Below are 23,327 nucleotides of genomic sequence, written 5' to 3'. Positions count from 1 at the left end.
AATAGTGTTTGACCAATTAATGATAATCATTGGCTCCCGCATTAACTCTTTTTAAACTTTGAAAATGTGGGACTTATTTTGCAGGGGAATACCATATAAAAAAATACTCACCCCAAAACAGTAAGCTTAGGACTTTATCCTGGAGAGATATCCTTCCCATGTTTGATTCCTGTTGACACTAGATTTATGGGAAGCTTTATTTTTATTTTACAAAAAAATTAGCCAAATGAAACATAAATCAACTTAAACGTAACTAATAACGTGCGAATCTCACAACTTACCAAAGCTACAGTTGCATCCTGCGACCAGCTTCTCTCAACAGGAGGAGATGATCTTTCAGTATCAGACACAAAATAACACCCAGTCCAGAAGATCAATGTTCAAACAGCATCACCTTTGACTGGCAACACAAGACTCTATTCAACACATGCAAATGATTTGCATCCATCTTCCAAACATGCAAAGTACTTATAGGGGGATGACGTAAAAATAAAAAAGGAAGTGCAATAAACTGGCGGGCCCAAGGACAGAAAACATGTGTGTGTGTGATATATTAACAGAGACTACAAGAACAACTTTACATTACGCATTTATTTTGGCTGAACGCTTTGAATAACAAAATGCAAATTAGTACAAAACAAGCCATGAAAAAGTAATGACAATAAAAAATATAGAAAGATTAACCTCTTATACAAAACTAAGTTCCCAAAATCTACGGAATTACAACAAAGAAATGCCTTTAAGTATAATTTTTGGCAGTGTGAAAAAGTGTTAAATTGGTTGACAGTGATAGGTCATATCAAACTCAAGTGCTGCTTACAGCAGGTGACAAGCTGCAGGTTCTGTGGTTGAGGCCAAATAAATTCAAACAAAATGAAATCACATCACATTTTACCAGTTTAGCACAGGCAGTAGTAATGTATATATTAACAGAGTGGCTTATATCTCATAATTGTTGGTGTTCTTGTTACATTGATTCCCTAAGAATTTTTTGTTGCACATTTGTCCGAATTGTTCTGTATTTCTGTTAAAATTCCCCTTTTGCCATTTTTGTTTGCACTTTGAGGGTTTATAAAAAGTTACAAATGATAAAAGTTGATTAGCTTTTGGGGTGATCCAGCCAGCCCTGCATCTGCCAAATCTATTAATTTTCACAAAAAATCATAACCGTACATGTTGCCTGCAAACAAAATCACCATTGAAAAGGCAAGGCCACTGATGTCACACAGATCCTAGGATATAAACAGGGATAAAATGTAATAAAACAATAAAAACTGAGTTTTACAGGCAGCCAGACGTCTATAGTCTCGCCTATGCTTCTAACTTTCATTTTTAAGTTTACTTGCATAGGACATCTAATCAAACTTATCCATTTGGGCCCATCAAACATCTCAGACACCCAAAAAGAGAATAATACAGCAAAAATAATGGAGGTAAACATCCATTCCAGTTTCACAAGCGCAACTTTAAACAAATGGCAGTGACTTGTATTATGATTTCTGAAAAAAACGGAATCATTAAAACCCTGCATTAACACTGGTCAAATACAGTCCCTCCTGATTTTAAGTCCTGATATCCTGTTTCATGCAAAGTATTGTATTTAAATGCAATAAGGGCATCGAGGAGGAGGCAGAGCTGTCTCCACCATAATGCTCTCCTCCGCATTATCTAGTAAGCCTTTATTCATTTGCTAACAAACAGCTTAACACTGTACAGAACTTGCAGTACAATAAATGGTCACGCAGCAGTTATTGGAAGGGTTTCTGGGGTACTGATGCAGGAAGTGATTTGGGGTTTCAATGACGTGTAAAAGCCTGAAATACACCCGATGGCTTGGAGGGAGAAGGACTTAATTTTTTTTCATGATCAAGGCAACAAGCTTCTTAGTCACTGTCACTCCTCTCTCCTCTCTGCAGGACTCTCTTTCCACTGGACGGCAGCGCAAACTCCTGTTTCACAGAAACCTTGGTCTTGGTTTTGCTGTGGAGAGAAAGCAGGACAAATCCAGTGTGTCAGTAATTAAGCAGGTTTGACAGATTTGGTGTATTTGAAACATTTATGACAATAACTCAATTGACCTTTGGTAGGTGGATTCAACTTTTAACATAAACAGTGACCTCTGTGGCCAGCAATGTTTATCAGACATGAGTTAGGGGTTAAAACCAGTTACTCCTAATTTCCACCAGCTGCAGAACGGCTGCGGCTCGGCGCTTCAGAGTCAACACCCACCAGGTCCGGATTTGTTGCGGACATTAGAGCTGAAGTCAAATTGAACCACGACATCTCGCGAATTCATGTAGAATAGAACCACAAAACCAACAACAGTTTGTTTCCATCCAGAGGAGTAGAGGTGTAGTGCAGGGAAAAATGATCTGCCGTGAGCACACTCCATCTTATTTTGTTTCTGTGCTCGACTTCCTGTCCCGCACAATCTTTGCTGCGGAGCTCTCCTGCGTCTGGCATAAATTGAAGTTCTGCATATCTGCTCTGGAGGGCTTGGGATTGCCGGAGTCGGGTCAGCCGCTCCGCAGTCATCGGAAATACACACATCGACTTTAATGGAAACCTAATGACTCCGCCAATGTTCCGGAGCGGATCCGTAGACGTTCCGCAACAGGTGGAAATTACGAGTCACGCCCCCTTTTCACCTAGTAGTAAGAGCCCATCTGTGTGATCGGATCACAAGAGGTACAAGTGAAAACACTCTCAGGAAGCATTGAGTCGGATCTTTAAAAAAAAAAAAACACATCTGGATAGGGTTAGTGAGCTGGAATGTGTCCTGCGTCCACATTAAAGACCGCCTACTCCACTGTGAACAGAACTACCTACTGATTCAAAGGGTCCACTGAGTGAATAAAAGGGAAAGGTGATGTACGTGGTCTCCAAACACACACACGATGGGATTACTCAAGACAGATGTTTAGAACCAGGTCAAAACAGGCCCTGAAAGATTTGTTCACAACCACTTGGGTTTAAAATCTCACTGGTAGCCAAGCCAACGACAGAGTGGCAGCACAAATGTATGGACCATGTTGAGATATTCTTTATAGAGAATTAACTAACAAGTTACGCCCACTGAAAGTAATTCATATTCAGGCTATTTGGTTTTAAAGGATGCCCTTTTACCTGTGTTTTTCGAGCAAATCCAGACCATCATTAATTTTCTTAAGCATTTCATAGCGCTCGCGACCACGAACCTGCAGGAGAGATCAAAGGGGAATTAGTCAAACAGAACAACATGTATTGTAAAGACGTCCAGCTTCACAACAATATGTATCTTTACTTACATGGAAAACATACACATCCTTGTCCTCCTCCTCTGCACTGGAGGCAGACTTGGACTTCTTCACAGAAGTTGTGTCAGGAGCCCGAGGTGAAGGCACGGCCGGCGCGCTCTCTAAACAAACAAAAGTGAAGTCAGCGAGGGAAAAGCAAGCAGAGACGGAAACTGAAATCCAAAGTAATGCAGCAACAACTTACTACGTTTTTTTGTTTGTTTGGTGCCGTTCTGCATCTTAGTGCTGTTTTCTTCCTCAGTTTTACGGTCCCTGCCAGGACATGCACAGACACGCACCTCAAAGCACATCCGGCCCAAAACAAGTCCCCTACGAAGGAGATGAACAGAAGTAAGGAACAGAATGCTTTCCTAGGCACCACAAATAAATGAAGATCTAATAGAAAACGTAATACACAACTTTAAAATAGGGCATATTCAGCCAGAATGCACACAATGGGTGTAAAAATAAATGCTAATCAGGATATCCAGTTACACTGTGGCAATACCACTTTTTTTATACCCAGAAGAAACATTCCCACTCCCACTGACCCACTCACATCTGTTAAAAGAAAGGCAAGACTTACTCTGGGGTCTCGAGGGTCAGGATGGTGAGGATGGGTCTGCGGTTCATGCCGCCCATGCAGGAACTGTTGCACATATAGCTGAGCAGGATGGTTGTAATCTCGGAGCCCAACTAATATAGGAAAATAGAACAATATATATTTACTGCTGGTTGAAATGTATCCAATCAGGAAAAAGGTCCTCAAAGCTTGTCAGCATAAGAAGTCATCATTGACTCTTCTGGGTGTCTAAGTGCAGCCATTTTTTCTTTTTTAATTTGGGAAACATTAATAGATGGTTTTACAATTTCTGTACTTTATGGACATAAAATTTCCAGATTAACATATGATACTATAACGATACTGTTCATATACTCACATAGGAAGGTCACATATTAGGAAATGTGAATGAGTAAAAATAACTGCTGTAGTTGACAAGTTCCCCCTCAGACAGATCGAGTGGGGCAGTCATACCTGTGGTGGCTCGTAAGGGACTGTCACACTTTGCCTCTTTGTGTGCGGATCTTCAAAATACTGAGCTCTCTGGCTGCCCTCCACTCTGATCAGATGGCTGCGATGTTCTGCGCCTAAACGGGGAAAAAAATAGTTTTAATTAAGCCTCAAATCTGATTCTTTAAGCAAACAAACATTCTTCCAGTGTACATGCAAAGCAATTTTTCACTAAAAGATTTTCCTTACAGTCTTCATTCTGGTGATGGGGACATCTGCGGACCACTTCCGCCACATGTTCAGTCTTCTTGTAAACCGCTGTGGCCCTGAGGACAGCACCCGGAGGAAGCGCCTTGCTCACTAGAACTTCAACAGGGCTCGTCTTTGCCAGCTGGCAATACAGCTTGTTGAGAAGCTCTGAATACTAAGAGAAAGCACAGGGAGAACATAGTGACCATTGTAAGTAACGGAGCTTTGAGCACAGTATTTGAGGACACGAATGCCAAGCACTGATCTGGGATCTGTCTCGGAAAAAACAAGCGCTCTATTTTAAAGACTTAAAGTCAAACACCATTCTGAACGTTTCATAAAATGTGTGTTCAACTACTCTTTCTTCTCTAAAAGAAAAACAAACTCCATGTTAAGTTCTTCCAATAAGTAAAGCCAGATCAAAGTAAGACATTTTTACCTTGCTTTAATCCGTTTTAACCCATTGTGTGCTGGAGAAAGACAGCGCAGGAACATGTCCCGTCATGTCAGAGCCATGCTTCTCAACCAGACGGCCCCTCTCCTACAGAGCAGAGCACAGGCTACCGGGGGCGGCCGTTTCAGGGCAGAGCACCCAAACCTCAACTAAACTGACCAACTGCAGAGCACTGCCGGGTGAGTCACAGTGGAAACATTAATCCCATTGGCTCTTCCAACGCAGTGACCCACTCAAATTCAGCGAATCGTCACAATGAATGAGATTCCACATGAATGCCACTGTGAGTGATAGGAAAGAATGGATTTTTAAGGCGACCCAAAAGGTAGGGTAATAACTGTCTATTCACAACTGTTTCAATGTTTTACACATCTTAATTTTGTGGGTGATAAAATGATTTTACTGTAGCAAAACCCTTTTAATTTCCAAAACGCAAAATTTAAAAATTCTGTGTAGTTTCATCAAATTTAACTTTGTGAATTGAAACAGTACTGGAGCAGAGTTTCTGCTATGGATGAAAGAAACTCTGTACAGCAGCTGTAGGAATCTCTTATCTTCTACAAAAAAGGGCTCAAACTTTGTTCCTCGCCACATTTGGCTGCAGGATGATCTAATGCAAATCCTGTCGAACGTCAACATTTGTGATCCTACGCTTGGATTCTTTTTAATTCAGTTAAAATGTGCTGTAAGTAGATTTGAGCTGCATTTGAAAGAAATTTGTCTTACATTGTTTACAACATTCAAGTTATCCAATACATACTGTATATTAAAATCAGCTGCAACACATTTACAAGACACTAAGAATGAGAAATCAACAAATACATTTTGAGATCTTAGGCCTGGGATTACTTACAGTGGAAGTGACAGACTTTGCCGTGCCAGATTTCTGAAAGCGAAGCTGGAAGCCATACTCCCCTGGATAGTCTGTTGTAACAGGGACGGTGGAGGCCGGGGGAGTAACGCCGTCTTTGGTGGAAATCTCGGGGGGTAACTCAAACAGATTTTCATCAAACCCCTGGGCCAGGACATGCTCGTCGAATAACTGTAATAGGAGGGAATTGAGAGAGTCATTCTGCCGCTATACAGAAATAAATTCAGATTCAAGTTAATATTATATGAATATTGACAAATCTCTAGCAAGAAGCTTTCTCTCGCTGCAATTTAATTTATTGTGGTCAATAGAGGCATGGGTAGGCATCAAGGTTATTTTAGTTTTGCATTTTTCATTAGTTTTCATATTTTTTATTTTGTTTTGACTTGTTTTCAAAGTGTTTAGTTTGCTAGTTTTGTTTGTATTTTTTAGTTTAGTCTTTCTTGTAATATGGGTTATTTGTCAGGGGCAAGATTCTAAAAAAGTCAGAAAAAGTATAAATTTAATTTTAGAAATATGTATTTACAAAGTATTCAACAATAACACCAGTACAACGAACACATGATGAGCACAGATATGTAAACAGTCAACACAAGAATGCAGAATGTGTTCAGGAGAGACACCAACAGACTAAGGGAGACAGATATCAGGTGTTTTGAACTTTGGTTCGAGTGAAGTGGTGAACTTTTTGAAGTCAATCAACACAGTTGTGTAGACATCCAAGTATTAATCCACATACTGACCCACGTTACCTCCCGCTTTTGGTGTTCCTACGTATTTACTAACCAGCTATCGGGTTGCCGGTGAAAGCAGCCTGTACGGTTCTGTCCTGCGGTTGTCTTCGTCATGCTGCTGGCCCTACGTAGCCATACATTCATGCTCTGTAACGGGGTTAGCTTCTGTTTCAGGGAGGGGACTTGGCATTCTCCTATACCTTGTTATGGTAAGCTAGGTTTGCCTCTTTTTGCACGCTTCTCAAATGTTGTTTCAAATTTGTGGAATTTTTCTCCTTAATATACTGTCCATAAATGTTACCACCTTCCAGTGCAAGGCACTTGCTTTAATCTGATACAGTCATATTTAAATAGGACTCTTCCGCTTTCTTAGTACTTTTGGTACCGTCATGACGCCAAGCAAGGGACACGGACTATGTTGTGTTCAATTTGACATGGAATGTTGAAATTTCTGGGTATATGTACTAGACTAGACTAATAGACTGTATAAAACAGGTATATGGTCAGAAATGTGAACTCTGAAAGATATGACGTTATTTGCTCTATGAAGGACATTGACAAATGCAAAAACTTAGAACGTCTACCCGATAATTTTATTTTAGTTAGTCTTGCAAAAAGACATTACAGTTTTAGTTACTTATTGTTTTTTGTATAGCCCTGTTTTTAATTCAGTTAAGGATCATGTTTTTCCCACCTAGTTTTTGTTAATTATAACCTTGGTAGGCATGCTTACCAGCATTTCCATATTACCATCTGGTCTCCATGCTTCAGTCTCATTATTTGCGGTTGGAATTGTGGAGATAGAGGGAGTTAGCCTGCAAAAACAAACAGACAAAAAGAGTAACTTGTTTTTCTGACCTAAACTGGCATTTTCTTTAAAAGGCCATCAACTATTAAAACATAACTTACACACTATCCCATAGCTCTTTGAAGGAGTCCTGGCTCAGTTTCAGGTTCTGGCTCAGATTGTCAAACCCGTGCTCCTCCATCACTTGTGTCCCCTCCTTCCACGGCTGAGAGAACAATATGGAAGAGCACAGAGTGCTGTGTGGGGATCAAACGGAAGTAAGTGTTAGTATAATGCTAAAATACATCAATTTTTTTTGACAAAACACACCATGATATAAAAATAATGATTGTTGAATTTTAGTGTGTGTGTGTGTGTGTGTAGGAATTGGTCACAGATTGGACTCGAACCATAGACCAACTGCGTCGAGGCATAATATCACACACACACACACACACACACACGTATGTCGCGTCTGTGTGCGCCTGCTCTACCCACTGAGCTCCTAACGACACTCTTGTGGTAACTAGAGTTAACTTACTCATGGGATCCCCGTGTGTCTTTCACGATGGTAATGTGATGTAGTCAACAATGGATTAATTGCACAAGTCGATAATTGATTATAAAACCGAATTATTGTGCACCACTTCAGTCCAGCATACAAAGGATGTGTTTACGATTACATATAAACTGAGAAAATCAGTTAATCCACAAATTTGAGAAGATGTAACAAGGACACTTTTGATTGATAAATGACAATGAGTAACCGTTTGGTTTATCAAACAGTTATTTATTCCCATTTATCAATTGTCAAACGGGTATTCGACTAGCTAACTATTCTGTCGGTTGACTAATGGTTTCACCATAACTTAACTTGTAAGAAACACAAGAACACACTTTTCAAAAGTAGGAATGAATGGCGTAACGTTATAAATGTTTCAAATTACTGAATGATAAACCCTGGTTGAGGCAACACAGGAAATAGAAGTTCACGAAGTTGAAAATGAGTCGCGTTAACGTCGGGCCTTCTGCTCTGTGACCCTGCTAACTAGCATGAGCCTGTGTAACTCCAACATAATACAACACGTAAAAACCGTTTGCCTTTACAATCATTGCCCCCAAAAAACAAACCGCACGAGAAACCATCCAACCTGCTAACGTTAGCTAGGTTAGCTACCAGCTAATGTCCATTGAATTTCAAGCATGAGGCCCAGAGACTGAATGAAGCTACGTTAGCTTTATTCGACTACTAAGTCGACATAACGCTATTTTAAATAACTGAACAACAACAAATGAAGTAAACGCCAAATTGTGCTGACAATTAAAAATGATTGACTGTAAAACTGAATTTGGTTTGTAATTAAAGCGCAATGCCAATTTGTTGTTGCCTAGCAAGTTTAGCGTTACGTTAGCACTACGTTTTGGAATTCGACCAACAAGCTAAAGCGCCATAAAACTCTCTTTATCGGACAAATACGTGGTTTTCCGGGGCTTGGTGTAAAGAATGACACTTGAAGACTATACCTACCTTGCGTTTGCTGCTGCCGGGCGAGAGTTATCAGTCTGGTACTTATGTAGGGGGCCAGCAAACAGACGAAAAGTCAAAATATTTTGAACAGAGCACGTTGTCGGGGAATCCCACAAAAAGGCAAGGGGGAGGGGCAGATTGTTAAGTGCACTCATCGTCCAATCACAGAGCGTTCTGCAACAAACTACTGCTGCATTCATGTTATCGGAAATATTGAAACTAAAGAACGACCGTAGGTACAACAAACCAGTTACATAGGTAATGCCTGTGTATTTGTATAATTATTAGGATTGTTAAAGTCTCGGATGGATTGAGACAAAAATATATGTTGATGAACTTTAAATTTAATTTTCTCCTAAAGAAACTTACAAATGTATGACACATAATTACAAGCTTCTCTTGAGCAATAAAGGCAACATGATGACAGCATTATGGATTAAAATTAAGGTAGCCTTTACAACAAATAAATTGAAAATAAATTATAAAGAACCCTTTACTGTACCCACCAAACTTTTTGTAAGTATGCTTAATTTGGGTTTAGGGTTAACCTAAACTGTTGCTTCATTTAAATCATTGCTGACTGAGCTATTATGCGCCAAGAGAGCTGTTTTCTGTTGAGAAAATGCATTCATCTCATAATTACGAGTTTTTGTTCTCAATATCACGAGATAGGAACTCATAATTATAAGATCGGTGGAACTCATGGAACTACGAACTCTACTCTCAAAATTACAAGATAGGATCTCATATTTACGAGATCTTTTCTCAAAATTATGAATTATTTTCTCAATATTACGAAAGAAGGTGTCTACATTTTTTTCCTATGGTGAACCGTAATTATGCATATAAAAAATGAAATGTACAAAATATATAAAATATGTAAAATGTATCTTGACACAGTACTTCAATATAATCAGCCATTATGGTATACTATCCCAGTGACAAGGATCTTTGTAGGCTACTTCAAACTGGCAAACATACACTGAACATACATTCACATACATTCGACATTTAAAATAAAACACACATGAATACTGTACTGAAAAGATAGGCTATAGTTTCTTAAATCTATGTGCCCAGCGGGTTTCTGACCAGTACATTTTATTGTGGTCCAATTAGAAGTTATATTTTTTATTTAAATGGAACGAGTCCTGTGTACAATCAGAATCCTTTGCATACAGTAGCCTAAATGCACAGTAATCAGTTGTAGTTCCTGTAAAGCTGTCTTGAGGGGAAACTCTCCCCCTGCTTCTTTCACTCTCCAGGGACGTTCAGAGGTCAACTTTAAAGCAGTGTCCCTTACTCACAAAATTTCAAGGATGGTTTCCTCCTGTGTGGTTTTGAACAGTCCTACCATACTGATTGGGTTTGAAACAAAAGTTTAAATCTGTTAACTACACACTTTTGATACTGATTTCATAATCTGCTTTTAGGGGGGGGGGGGGATGACGCCGCCTCTGATCACCCTTCAAATGCCCCTGAGCTGATAAGATAAACTTTTATGCTACTTGGGATCAGAACTACACAGAAATTCCAAGCAGGACCTCACTCAGGCCCCTGCTGCAGCGTCGGGCCACTTGTGCCACACTGCTGCCGTCTTGTCCTGAACTGGCAGGAGTCACATCCAAAGAGGACGCACTGACTGTTGGTTCTAGTCTACGGTGCCAGTTTGGGGCTGGGTGGCTGTTTGACCTTTCAGTGAATGTGCTAATGCTGCCAGCAAGTCCACTATGAACTTGATGCCAGTAGGACTGCTTAAAGATACAATAGTGAGGTCTAACAGACAGGACCAGGGCAGAGAGCAAAAAGAGAATTTGCCTAATGTAGCAGCAGAACGAACATGATGTCATGTGTATTTTTATTATTTTCTTGAAGTGCATATCATAAGACAGGACAATAGGCTGCATTAGTATGTGTTTCACAGTGGTGGGATGTAACTAAGTACATCATTTACTCAAGGAGTGAAGGACACGTTTGATCGCTCCAGTTTCTCAAAGTTTCTAAAATGTTTTCTTCATTAGGCACTTTTACTTTTAATATTTTAGGTATATTTCCCGGATAATACTTGCCTACTTTTACTTAAGTGCCATTTTCAATGCAGGACTTTTACATGTCATAGAGTATTTTTTACAGTGTGGTATCAGTACTTTTACGTAAGGAAAGGATGTGAATACTTCTTCCACCTGAAGCCTTTCCTGTGATTTTCAAGCCCAGAGGGATACAGTCTGTTATGATTGTGTAGGTTCTGTTTCCTGTATTATTTTGATAGTCTTGTTTTTCTGTCTTGTCTTGTTTTACTTCCTGCTTTTAGTTTACCCAGTTTAAACCCTTTAGTTTAAGGGCTGGGAACAGATGTCTTTCACCTGTTCCCAGCCCTTGTGTCACCTGTCTCTTGTTATCTCGTTACCTCTTGTATCTAGTCTCTGTGTTCCCCTTGTATGTTGTCAGATCATTGGAATATGTTTGGAGTGTCTGTGTGTCGGCTAGCCTTGTTGGTCTTCGTGTTCCTGGTGTTTTGCCTGTTCCTATTTTTGTATTTTGCCTGCTTTTCCAGGACACCTTTTGTTTGTTGGATTTCATTACAATAAATCCCTGAATTTACACCGTCTTGCACTGGCGTCCTCCATACCCTGAAGCTCCATGACACAGTCATGATCCGTAGATCTATTCCTCACATTGTACTGTGTCTCATGCACTTGTGGTTTGTCCTCAGTGTGGTCAAGCAGATTAGGTCCTTGCAACATGCATTCTTTAAAAAAAAATACATTCATAATCATACTTGTTTTGTTTTGGACTTTGTGTAATCAAGGTTGCTAATTGGTATTAAATTGGTATTTTAATCACTTGTAGGTGAGCAATCGAGGGCAGTCACATGCTGTGCGTGCGTGTGTGTGTGTGTGTGTGTGTGTCACACACCGGCGGGCATCTCCAGTTTGGTGACATTTTGCATTGTAAATAGTGCTGAACATGTGCTTTAGGATAAAAATATTGGCTGCTTGTAGCAAGGTTGTACATGTAGGCTTATTTATACCATCTTCTCAGACAGTACTTGTAGTTCTATTACTGTCTTTGGCTCTCTCTGTATGAATTCATGTGATACTTTTTGAAAGTCTATCTTCTCTGTCTGCCCATGGTTACGCACATGAACGCTTAAACTATCTTGGCGAGGCTCTACGCCACTGTTCTGAGGGTGTAAAGTTTCTCTACATTTAGTCAGAGTGACACACACATGACTGTGCTTGGGGCCCCTGGCTTTGGATGAGGGGTGTCAGGTTCCTCCCTTTCTCAATGTTCGTATGAGGGCAGGAAAAGGCAAAGGTGGCAAGCTTCTAAGAGAGAGTGGCATGATGTAGAGAGTTGTGTAATATGGGGGGGGGGGGGGTGTCTGCAAGTGGTGGACTTAAATAATTTGATTGAGAGCCCTAGAGCAGATATTTTTCCCCTGAGCTCTTTGCCCGATCTGTACTTTTCCCGCCCAGTACAACACTCCCACAACACACCCCTTAAACCCCTTCTCGGACACACTGAATGTCACTTCATCCCCAAACTTCCCCTGACCCCACATACACTGCTAATGAAGGTGGCACAGCCCAAATTTAGGATCCACCTGTTGCCTGCTGGAGGAGGATTAATCTTTGTTGTGTGGAACAGAAGGGGGGCGTTTGTGGAACAGGGTGAGGTATGGTGTGTGAACCCTTTGACGTGTGATCTGAAATAGAACATGATTTATTGCTGTAGGGAAGTTACAATGACAATAGAAGCGCAGGCGTAAAAGACGAGCCCCTCTCTGCTGCGCCATTAAAAATGTTGAGTCATAGGTGGTGGCGTATTAGACTCGGCCTTGGGTTCGTCTAAGGTCCAACACCTGCGCAGTGCAAACATGTCTTCCTCTGATGCTTCACAGACTCTTCAACACATTACAGTAAATGTTGCACCTCATGAGTAAGATACACCGCATTAATGTATCTTTTTTCACTTTATAATTCTTTAAAAGGCCAGTCAGCATTATGTAACGTGGGCTTTTAAAGTTGGCCCAAATTTGGTCCTCAGTAAACCTTCCACTCATCCTGAAATAATTTATTGTTTATTTAAACAGGAATCTTAAAATGTAATCACAAATCTCTCACTTTCCATTATAGAAACCAGACGCCCTTGTGAGCCCTTGAGGAAAAACTCGTTTTTTTTAAATCATGGTTTTCCTGATGTGAAAACTGAGCCAATAGTAGTTAAGGTCATACAAGCTTGCTTCTGCGCGTGACCTCTGCGGGAGGACCTCAAGCTCAGGCCCCTCCACCCCAACCCCCAACGGTCTCGATGCGGAGAGCATGTGCGGGTGTCAGTCTATCCCAGCTGGACGGACGCAACACAGTTTGCAACACAGGACGCAACAGATTGATACCTTTGGGCTTTTCTTTTGGATTTTACGTTTCCCTCCGTACTTTTTTGTTGCTTAAGTGCTAAGGTTTAAATCGGGACTTGTTGTCCTTTTGGGGGAGTTTCACGTGTCTCCTTTTGGCACCAGACGCATCTGTCATCGACTGCTACTGGGTGCCTGGAGCTGCCTGGAGTCATGCCGGCCGGGTTTCAGCAACTTGGAGGGGAGGTAATTTCCTTTTTTTACAGCTTTTTCATGCTCTGTAAATGTGGCTGTTTTTTTCTTAGTTCTGTGCGCATATCACTTTTAGTGCGTATTACCAGAGATTTTACGCACGGGGTTTTCTCCGTCATATGCAAAAAACTGGAGACCAAAACAAAGATTATTTGTCTCAGTTTAGTTGAAAACGTGCGAGCCAACGGTCTATGTGCTCCTATACACAAAATCTAAAGAATAATAACAATCAACAATTTTCAACTTTGCAACAACCAGTAACTACAGTAAATGTGTCCGTTTCAGGGAGGAATTAAACTTCAGCCTGATTTTGAACAAGCTATTAAGTCCTGAGCAGTGACCTTGGCCAGCCAAAAATCTGAGTGTACAGGTCAGACCGACTGTGGCTTTGTTACAGCCACCTAGTTTGACTGGTTCCTTTTTACCCTCATAAACAATGCCTGAGCTATGTGCTCACTGCAACTCTTTCTGAGAAATTAGGTCAGGTGGATGTATGAATCACTTCTAACCTTCTAATAATGTTCCGGCGATTTACACATTCCCTGTACCATAAATATGGCATTTTTAATCAGATTGCCCTTATGATAGCCTTCACAAAAGGCATTTGAAAACATACACTTCATTGGGACTACTTTATTTTTATTTTGAGTGATTTATTTAACTCGGTCACACTTTTTTATGGTAAAAAATGACCACCATAAGAAATAGAAAGAGTGTATAATTGGGAAAGTGTATAATTTTTATCCAGGAGAGGAAAGACATCTCCATACACACACTCCTACACATTACATGTTCTTGTGTGCCCATTCTACACATGTATCATACTTTTCAGAAGAGAGCTTAGAGTAAATTATGGGAGCCCAGTGTTTTATTCTACTAAAGTACTTCTCCCCTATTGTGAGCCACACCTTCTAAACAAATCAATAATGTGTAAATTATAGGAAACCATCTCTTTGACATACTCCTTCTACTACTCCTCTTCACACGTCTTTTGCCCACATGGAACACATCTTTTCATATTTGTGCGTTTGAATCACCAATGTTTGCACACAGAGACAGACACACAAACACACACACACACACACACACACACACACATACACACACAAACAGGTAATGTTGTCAATTCATGTTGTCATGTTGCCACTTGTGCATGTGAACCACCAATATTCACACACACATGCATGCACGCACAAACAGAAACACACACATACACACACACACACACACACACACACACACAAATACACAATACAGTATGTCATTTTTATTGGTATTTATGTTAAAATAGGGGGATAGCAACAAACAGTGTTTAAAGGTTAAGTGATTCAGTTTCATCTCTCCTTAATTTTGAAACAAGAGTGAGTGGACTGTTATCTGAAGAGAAAAACTCCTGAAGGCTTCAACACCAGTCCGTGAGAACACTGTATGTAAACAGGACAGGCTGACGCCCCAGGCTCTTTTGCACCTCAGACGTTTTGGCTTCTATGTAAAATAAATCCTGCAAGCTTGCAATCTCATACAAAGCAAAAACACTCTCAGAGTTTTGAGGAATCAGATTCATTCATGAAAAGGAGAAGTAAACAAATAACTGAGCATTCACCTATGTGATTTTTAATGAGATGCAGGTAACATGAAGTGTAATAGAACATAACTGGCTGCTTCTGATGCTCTACCTTTAGCATTGCAAGGGCACAAATATTCACACACACACACACACACACACACACACACACACACTTTTGTTTTGGTTCATGAATATTACACAGCAGCTTATCTAGAGACCCAACACATCAAGGTTAAGTTACAGTGTTACAGACGGACGCTAACTGAAACTAAAACTGCTGAATGATCTTAATACAATAGAAAAGAATACAATACAATGCAGGAGGATCAGCTTTTCACATTTTAGTCTTATCATATTTTTGATGCCAGGACGTCCATATCACCAAACTGCCAACTTAACAGGGAGCTACAATGGGTGTGTATTTTCTGTTTATCCAGCAGGTCTTGAAATATTTCACAAACCCTCCAAAAACTTGTAAATCTGTTATTGAGTTATGTCTTTAGCATTGGGATGCTATGGTAACTAATCTGCCAATTAGTGAAATGTCTCTTTGAGATTGAAACACACTACGCTGGAAGGGAAGACTTCATCTCCCCAAGGTTGTCTCGTCTGTCACCGTGGAGACAGGTGCCTGTAGCCTGATGGGGAAGTGGAGGGAAGTTAAAGTTCAGGCGTCAATAGAAAAGTAGCCTGTGAAGTCATGGACAGTGCTGAAGAGACTGTCTCGCATCAGGGTCACAGTTATATATAGATGATGTTGGAGGGAGTAGAGCTGCAGTGCTGAAACCAATCCCAGTTATCCACCTAAGATCTCTAATTATTTGCCGCAATTATCTTTACCCTCAGTGTTCTGTTTGTTTTTTTACCTCTCTATATGTGTTTCTTTGTGTGTGTTTGTACTCCAGACATTGACTGGAACCTTTGTTCTCTCAGTCTTCACTGCTGTACTGGGATCTCTTGAGTTTGGATACAATATCGGCGTCATCAATGCACCTCAGAAGGTAAAGACAACAAACAACATAACACTACACAGTGTACTCTGTTGTTTGGCATTAGTAACACATTTACAGTCAGTCAGAAAGATAAATGGACACAGATAACTAAAGCCAAATCATGGGGGAGGATTCTCTGACTCGGCTGCTTAACTACAAACGCCAAACAGTTAATTCACTGGGACACTGACACCTGACTAGAAGCTGTCTTTATGTGTGCCTATGACATCATTAGACAGTTTTGTCGCCCATTAAAATAGAGCCGTTTTAGAAGGAGCCAACTAAGTGTTGGCTGTTTACCCATTTCTTTACTTTATCCTTTATTTTATAGAGCCGTTACATTACTGTGTAAATCCTCCATATGCATATTTTTCACCTGATTGTTTTGACGTTATTGTTTTGATGAGCCTTTTACATTTGTATAAATGTAGTTTTCTCATTAGCTTATAGGGAAATCCTAGCCCTGCTCAACTTCAAAGTGTGAACATGGTACTTTGAAGATTTTCAATGTTAGCGCCCACAATACTTTAATTTTAATAGAAATTAAAAATAATTCAAAACACTTATTTGAGAAATATAAGCATGTTTCAGGATATCCATACTAGGAATGTAGTACATTTTGACATTCAATGCCAGCTTTCAGTATTTATACAGAAACATTTTGGTTGGCTCCTGTCTCATTTCTTATTTGTCTTCATTTCTTTCTGTTTGACTCCTAGGGAGTTGCACTCTCGGGTCGATCTGTTGTTTAACATGACTCATGCTGTCTCCCCGGGGCTCCTGTCCTTTCTGTGCCCTATTTCAGATCATTGAGGCAGACTATAATGCTACATGGGTGCACCGGTATGGAGAACCCATCCCCACAGGGACCCTCACCTCCCTCTGGTCCCTGTCCGTGGCCATCTTCTCCATTGGTGGCATGCTGTCCTCCTTCTGTGTGGGCTTCATCTCCGAGTGGCTGGGCAGGTAGGGAAACACAGAGGATGCCACAAGAACTAAGGAATTTCTAATGGAATTGGGAGTTTGTTTTTTGCCTGTTGCATGAACCCAAGCTTATTTAAATCATTGAAAACACCATATATGCTCCAGGCTACAACTGATTACATTTTAGGTTCCTATTATAAGCTGTGTCAGTGGTTGCACATTTTACTATCTGCACAGTAGAAATACTCAGGGACTATAGAGTTTACATGCATATCACTGAATCATCTGATTTACTTGTGCAAAAACAGAGCAAGAACAATTCAAACAGAAATGCTTATGTGCATCATACTTAAATAACCTTAATTACCAGAATACACGGTATACATACTGTATAGTTTAACTAAACTACAAAACTCTTCCTGAATCTGGTAAATTGTGAAATATCTCTAAGGAAGACACCAGCCACCCTCCTGAGGAAACCCATTTCAGCCGCTTGTACCCTGGATCTCGTTCTTTCGGTCATGACCCAGCCTTCATGACCATAGGTGAGGGTAGGAACGAAAATTGCCCGGTAGATCGAGAGCTTTGCCTTCCGGCTCAGCTCCCTTTTCGTCACAACGGTGCAATAAACAGAATGTAATACCGCACCCGCTGCTCCGATTCTCCGACCAATCTCACGCTCCATGGTCCCCTCACTAGCGAACAAGACCCCGAGGTACTAAAATTCCTACACTTGGGGTAAGGACTCACTCCCTACCTGAAGAAAGCACTCCATCGGTTTCCTTCTGAGAACCATGGCCTCAGATTTAGAGGTGCTGATCCTCATCCCAGCCGCTTCACACTCGGCTGCGAACCGATCCAGTGAGGGCTGAAGGTCACAGACCGATGAGGCCATCAGGACCACATCATCTGCAAAAAGCAGCGATGAGATCCTGGGCCCACCAAACTGCAGCCCCTCCCCGCCCCGACTACGCCTCGATATCCTGTCCATAAATATTATAAACAGGATTGGTGACAAAGCGCAGCCCTGGCGGAGGCCAACCCTCACCTGGAACAAGCTCTCGCTTTGGTCATACAGAGATTGGATGGCCCTGAGAAGGGACCCCCTCACCCCATACTCCCGCAGCACCTCCCACAATTTCTCCCGGCGGACCCGGTCATACGCCTTCTCCAGATACACAAAACACATGTAGACTGGTTGGGCATACTCCCAGGCCCCCTCCAAGATCCTTGCGAGAGTAAAGATCTGGTCCGTTGTTCCACGGCCAGGACGGAATCCGCATTGTTCCTCTTCAATCCGAGGTTCGACTATCGGCCAAACCCTCCTTTCCAGCACCTTGGAGTAGACTTTACCAGGGAGGCTGAGAAGTGTGATACCCCTGTAACTGGCACACACCCTCTGGTCCCCCTTCTTGAAACAAAAAATGTTGGTCATAATTCCACTAACCGTGTTTGGAGGAAGAAGAATGATGAGTACTGTTGGAATTTTAAATGTTATTTGTGCTTAAACATTGTGTGTGATTTGCATTATACATCCCTTCTGCAGTGTGTGCAAACCTGGTAAAAAACTACAGGAAACTTTTGACCTCTGTAATTGCAAACAAAGGGTACTGTACCAAATATTAACATTAATTTTCTCAGGTGTTCAAATATTTATTTGCAGCTGTTTCATACAAATAAATAGCTAAAAATTATACATTTTGATTTCTGGATTTTTTTTTGGTTATGTCTCTGACAGTGGACATGCACCTATGATGACAAATTCAGACCCCTTAATGATTTTTTAAGTGGGAGAACTTGCAAAATAGCGGGGTGTTCAAATACTTATTTTCCTCACTTTATTTTAGTGGCCAACTATGAGTCATGATTCATTGGTGTCTCCTTTACACCCTGCATGGATCCAAAATGGATGCCAACGTCCACTCTATAGTCACTTAGGATAACTCTGCCTAGGATGTTCTCCGTCGTCCCAGTTTCCATCTGTAACGGGAGCTGGGATGCAAACCGGACTGCAGGCCACAGCTTGCATTAAATGAAAGGGGAGCTTAACAGAGCACTGGGTCAGGAGGGGTTGGGAGGGTGGACTTCCTAAAAAAGAGCAGCAGACACTGGGGTGGTTGGTTGAGACGATGGGAGCTCTAAGGTCAGAGTAATTTAGATGTAAGTCTCCAGGGTAAAATTAAGAGTTTTTAAGGTTTTTTATTAATGTTTTTATTGCTGTATTGTTTGGAGGGTGCGGCACACTGGAGCAGGAAAACAACAGACGTGAACACAGACGGAACAGTGAGCAGTACGCTTTCAAACAAGGTTTTGCTCACTGTGCAGATTATGAATGGGCATAGGGCTGCTCTAACGCACATTCACTTAGGGTGAAGGAGGAATATTTCATTTTAAGATTTTTTTAGGTAATTAAACATTTTGGTGAAGAAAAAAAAAATCAGACCTCAATTATTATTCAAAGCAGAGATTTTTTTATACGTCTAAAACATGTTTGGGGACCATATAAAATATGTGGCATACATACCTTTTGGCATGGTCTAAAAATAACTTGAGATATAACACCAGACTGCAAGAGTGAGGCTGATAAATGTGTCCTGTTTAAGTTTATTTAAGAATCATTTCAGTCAGGAATTCAGCAGTTTACTAATTTGTTGCATGACACTGCCCTCTGGAGGCATACAGTATGTAGTCTGTCTACTTCATCTACACCCACCTTACTGTATCACATTGAACAACACACACACACACACACACACACACACACACACACTATAGTATCAACAATTTCTTTGTATAAAATTCATTATTCAAAAAAGGTGTGTGATGTAGTATTCTTCAAGTCAATCTTTGGACTATATTTTTTTACCCCAAATTCCTTGTGTTAACACTTACAGGACTAAGTTCTTTTAATGTTGACCATAATTTTATGTTGCAAGTGATTTTGTCAGCGGTACAGTGATGTGACTACTACTACTACTACTACTATTAACTTGTCTTACTACTGTTAGACAAGTTAATGGTAATCTTTTGGATGATAAATTAAGACTTTTGATCCAAATGTAATCCTAGAAAATGATGATAACAGGCCAAGTTATGCTTTAAAACCTGTTGAATTACTTCAAATATGCTTGTGTGCTCTCCAGGAGGAAAGCCATGCTTATAAACAACATGTTTGCCTTCATTGGTGGAAGTCTGATGGGGTTGTCCAAGATCTGCCGCTCCTTCGAAATGTTGATCCTCGGACGCTTTGTCATTGGCGTCTACTGCGGTGAGCGCTCCACTGTTCAGTAGGTTATCTCTTTCACACTTTATTTAAAGGTTTCTGTCCCTCATCCAAATTTTTCTCTCTGCAGGGTTGGCATCAGCCTTGACACCGATGTATGTTGGTGAGATAGCGCCTACAAGTCTGCGAGGGGCACTGGGCACGCTGCACCAACTGGCTATAGTCACTGGTATTCTCATAGCACAGGTATGACATTAAGATAGATGTTGCAGAGATTATAAAACCTTAATGTATGAACGCCAGCTGCTCTGTCCCATTACATCAACAAGTGTTTCCCTGAGTTTTTATGTTTTAATGCCCTCACACTTGATCCTTCTCCTGATGCAGGTCCTTGGTCTTGAGTCATTACTGGGGGTTGACGACTTGTGGCCAGTTCTGTTGGGTTTAGCCATTGTGCCGGCTGTATTTCAGATGGCACTTCTGCCTTTCTGTCCCGAGAGCCCTCGCTTCCTCTACATCGTCCGCTGCCAGGAACACCAAGCCAAGAGAGGTGAGCGGGGCTGGAGTACTGCAGACTGGTCTTAGGATGTCTTAAGGAGCTTGGTTTTTATACTGTAGAAAGCTCAAAAATGTTTCTGTCAATTTGATCCCCTTTAACATAATTGTATTTTGTGGTTTGTGGTAAGTGTGTAAAGGCCCTAAACAGGTTTTCATAAGAATATTCTAATTGAACATACACACCTCTCACTCCTTACATGCCTTCTTTGTGCAGGCCTGAGGAGGCTGACGGGCAGGCAGGAGGTGGGCAGCATGCTGGCGGAGATGAAGGAGGAGAAGAGGAAGATGGATATGGAGAGAAAGGTGTCCATCCTGGAGCTCTTTCGCTCTTCGCTTTACCGCCAGCCCATCATCATTTCTATCCTGCTGCAGCTCTCCCAGCAGCTGTCTGGGATCAATGCAGTGAGTTTAACATTAAACATTATTCTTTATACTTCTGTTGTATGACAGCCATGAATACCCCTTGCATAAAGTCTCAAAAAAGGAGAGTGAATTAGTGCAGTTTAATATTAACACAATCATGTGTTTACCCCTCTGGTCAGATTTTCTACTACTCCACCAGTATCTTCATGAAGGCAGGAGTCCAGAGTCCAGTCTATGCCACCATTGGAGCCGGCGTGGTAAACTGTGCCTTCACTGTGGTCTCGGTCAGTAACACACCCTCATCTTGGCTTTTTGATGCCTCTCTTCCTTCCTATCAAATAATTGCATTGTAAATGTTCAATCTTTTGTGAATTTAGAATGAAAAAGATTACTCTCTGTTATGTTATGAACCACAAATTGGTCCACAAATGTTTTACAATCATGACTCTCAGTGCTCCGGAATCATCACTGTTCAACCTCAGTGCTGTTAGCAGTACTGTAGAGTATTGCTTGTTTTGACAGATTTGTCATATTTCTGTACAAACTCTGTGCACAAATAACCTTAGCAACTACAGTAGAATATATACATTTTACCCCAAAATACTGAGGATGACAACCTCTCCATTGCTACATTTTCTTCTTCACAGCTCTTCCTCATAGAAAAGATGGGTCGACGGACGCTCCACATGCTGGGACTTGGTGGGATGTGCATCTGTGCCGTCATCATGACCACAGCTCTTGCTTTGTTGGTCAGTTTCTTAAAGATGCAAGCGTCCTGTACGTTTATGGATGTTTTCTCTACAAACCTCTGAACCCTTTTTTCCTCCCACCTGATAGGACAGTGTCCCATGGATGAGCTACATCAGCATGCTGTCCATCTTTGGCTTCGTGGCCTTCTTTGAGATCGGTCCGGGTCCCATCCCTTGGTTCTATGTAGCCGAGCTGTTCTCTCAGGGTCCGAGGCCGGCTGCCATGGCTGTGGCTGGCTTCTCTAACTGGACTGCTAACTTCATCATCGGCATGTGTTTCCAATATGTTGCCGTGAGTTTTTCTTACCTTGAAAAGATTTGTGGATGTCCAACAAAAATGTCCATAACACTTCTAAGATGTTTTAACGTTTTTTCTCATCTACCCCCAGGACTTGTGTGGGCCATACGTCTTCTTGATCTTTGCAGCACTCCTCCTCTTCTTCCTCATTTTCACATTCTTCAGGGTGCCAGAGACACGGGGAAAAACCTTTGACCAGATTGCCGCAAATTTTGATCTGCACTCTACAGCAGGAATGATGGATATGGATATGGACATGGACCTGGACAAGCCCAGCACCGAGCTGGACTACTTGGGGGAGGAAAGCATCAACTAAAGGTCTCCTGCCTGAAGAGAAATGGGACTGCGTACAGCTTGGGATGAACTGTGTGAGCCTGACTCCAAACTTTATTTTCTGACATGTATATTGAGGTCAATTGATGTATTTATATAGATTGCGGTGCCAAAGCAGTGTTAAAGGTATCTGACAATTTAGGTGATTTGGAATTGTCCTTTGCTGGTACCACTGCAATATGAGGTTATGAATTGAGCCTTGACAAAGGCTAAAAACCCGTGGATTGAAAGTTGACTACTGTAGTTTCAAGGGATAACATGCACATCAGAACAGTGTCTGGACTGTTGAGGCATTGACTGCCCATGTGGTAGGATATTATTCCATGGTGAGGCACAGAGGTGGAAAGAAAGACAGAGGTTGAGACTTTAGAATTCCTGCACTGTATCTACAAAGACCTCCAAAGTTTTCAGTTTGGAGGTAAACCCACCCCAAAGAACTAGGCTATACAGTTTTGCCAATTTTAGATTTAGAGGCAAGATTCATGTGCAGCTGGATGAGCTTTTAATGAGATTTAACATTTGGGACATTTAAGAAGTATCAAAACTCAGGTATTTGATCAGTATGGAAATATTTCAAATGGTACCCAGCCCTAACGTGTCAGTGGTTCACTGGGTCCTATTTTAAAACAACCACGCTTTTATTTTTTAGAAAGAACCTGTCTTCATTGCCAAACTGGGCTTTCATTCACAGTCGTTCCCAGCTTAAACGCAGGCAAAGGGACATCACGACGTACATTTCCCATGAAAAACGTATTGCACAACCTGCAGAAATGCTTGGTTAAAAAGAAACTAAATCTATTC

General features: G+C 41.2%; 2 protein-coding genes across 2 annotated transcripts; one reads left to right on the top strand and one right to left on the bottom strand.

The window, feature by feature from the left end:
* Positions 1-1,791: 1,791 nt before the first annotated feature.
* On the bottom strand, positions 1,792-7,639 carry tp53 (tumor protein p53). Its single transcript, XM_034901367.1, has 10 exons — positions 7,505-7,639; positions 7,329-7,410; positions 5,844-6,032; positions 4,537-4,711; positions 4,312-4,424; positions 3,862-3,971; positions 3,481-3,605; positions 3,288-3,397; positions 3,127-3,197; positions 1,792-1,980 (listed from the first exon to the last, which is right to left on the bottom strand). Exons 1-10 carry the CDS (start codon positions 7,582-7,584, stop codon positions 1,884-1,886), a joined length of 1,152 nt encoding a protein of 383 aa, XP_034757258.1. The 5' UTR covers positions 7,585-7,639; the 3' UTR covers positions 1,792-1,883.
* Positions 7,640-13,208: 5,569 nt separating this feature from the next.
* On the top strand, positions 13,209-22,983 carry LOC117962209 (solute carrier family 2, facilitated glucose transporter member 4-like). The gene is made up of 11 exons (XM_034901366.1): positions 13,209-13,513; positions 15,992-16,087; positions 16,884-17,044; positions 20,146-20,270; positions 20,356-20,471; positions 20,613-20,775; positions 20,998-21,185; positions 21,326-21,430; positions 21,794-21,895; positions 21,984-22,187; positions 22,285-22,983. Exons 1-11 carry the CDS (start codon positions 13,481-13,483, stop codon positions 22,507-22,509), a joined length of 1,518 nt encoding a protein of 505 aa, XP_034757257.1. The 5' UTR covers positions 13,209-13,480; the 3' UTR covers positions 22,510-22,983.
* Positions 22,984-23,327: the final 344 nt, after the last annotated feature.

This window comes from Etheostoma cragini, chromosome 19, assembly GCF_013103735.1.
Source record: "Etheostoma cragini isolate CJK2018 chromosome 19, CSU_Ecrag_1.0, whole genome shotgun sequence".
NCBI lineage: Eukaryota > Metazoa > Chordata > Actinopteri > Perciformes > Percidae > Etheostoma > Etheostoma cragini.
This window is presented reverse-complemented; position numbering and strand designations above follow the sequence as displayed.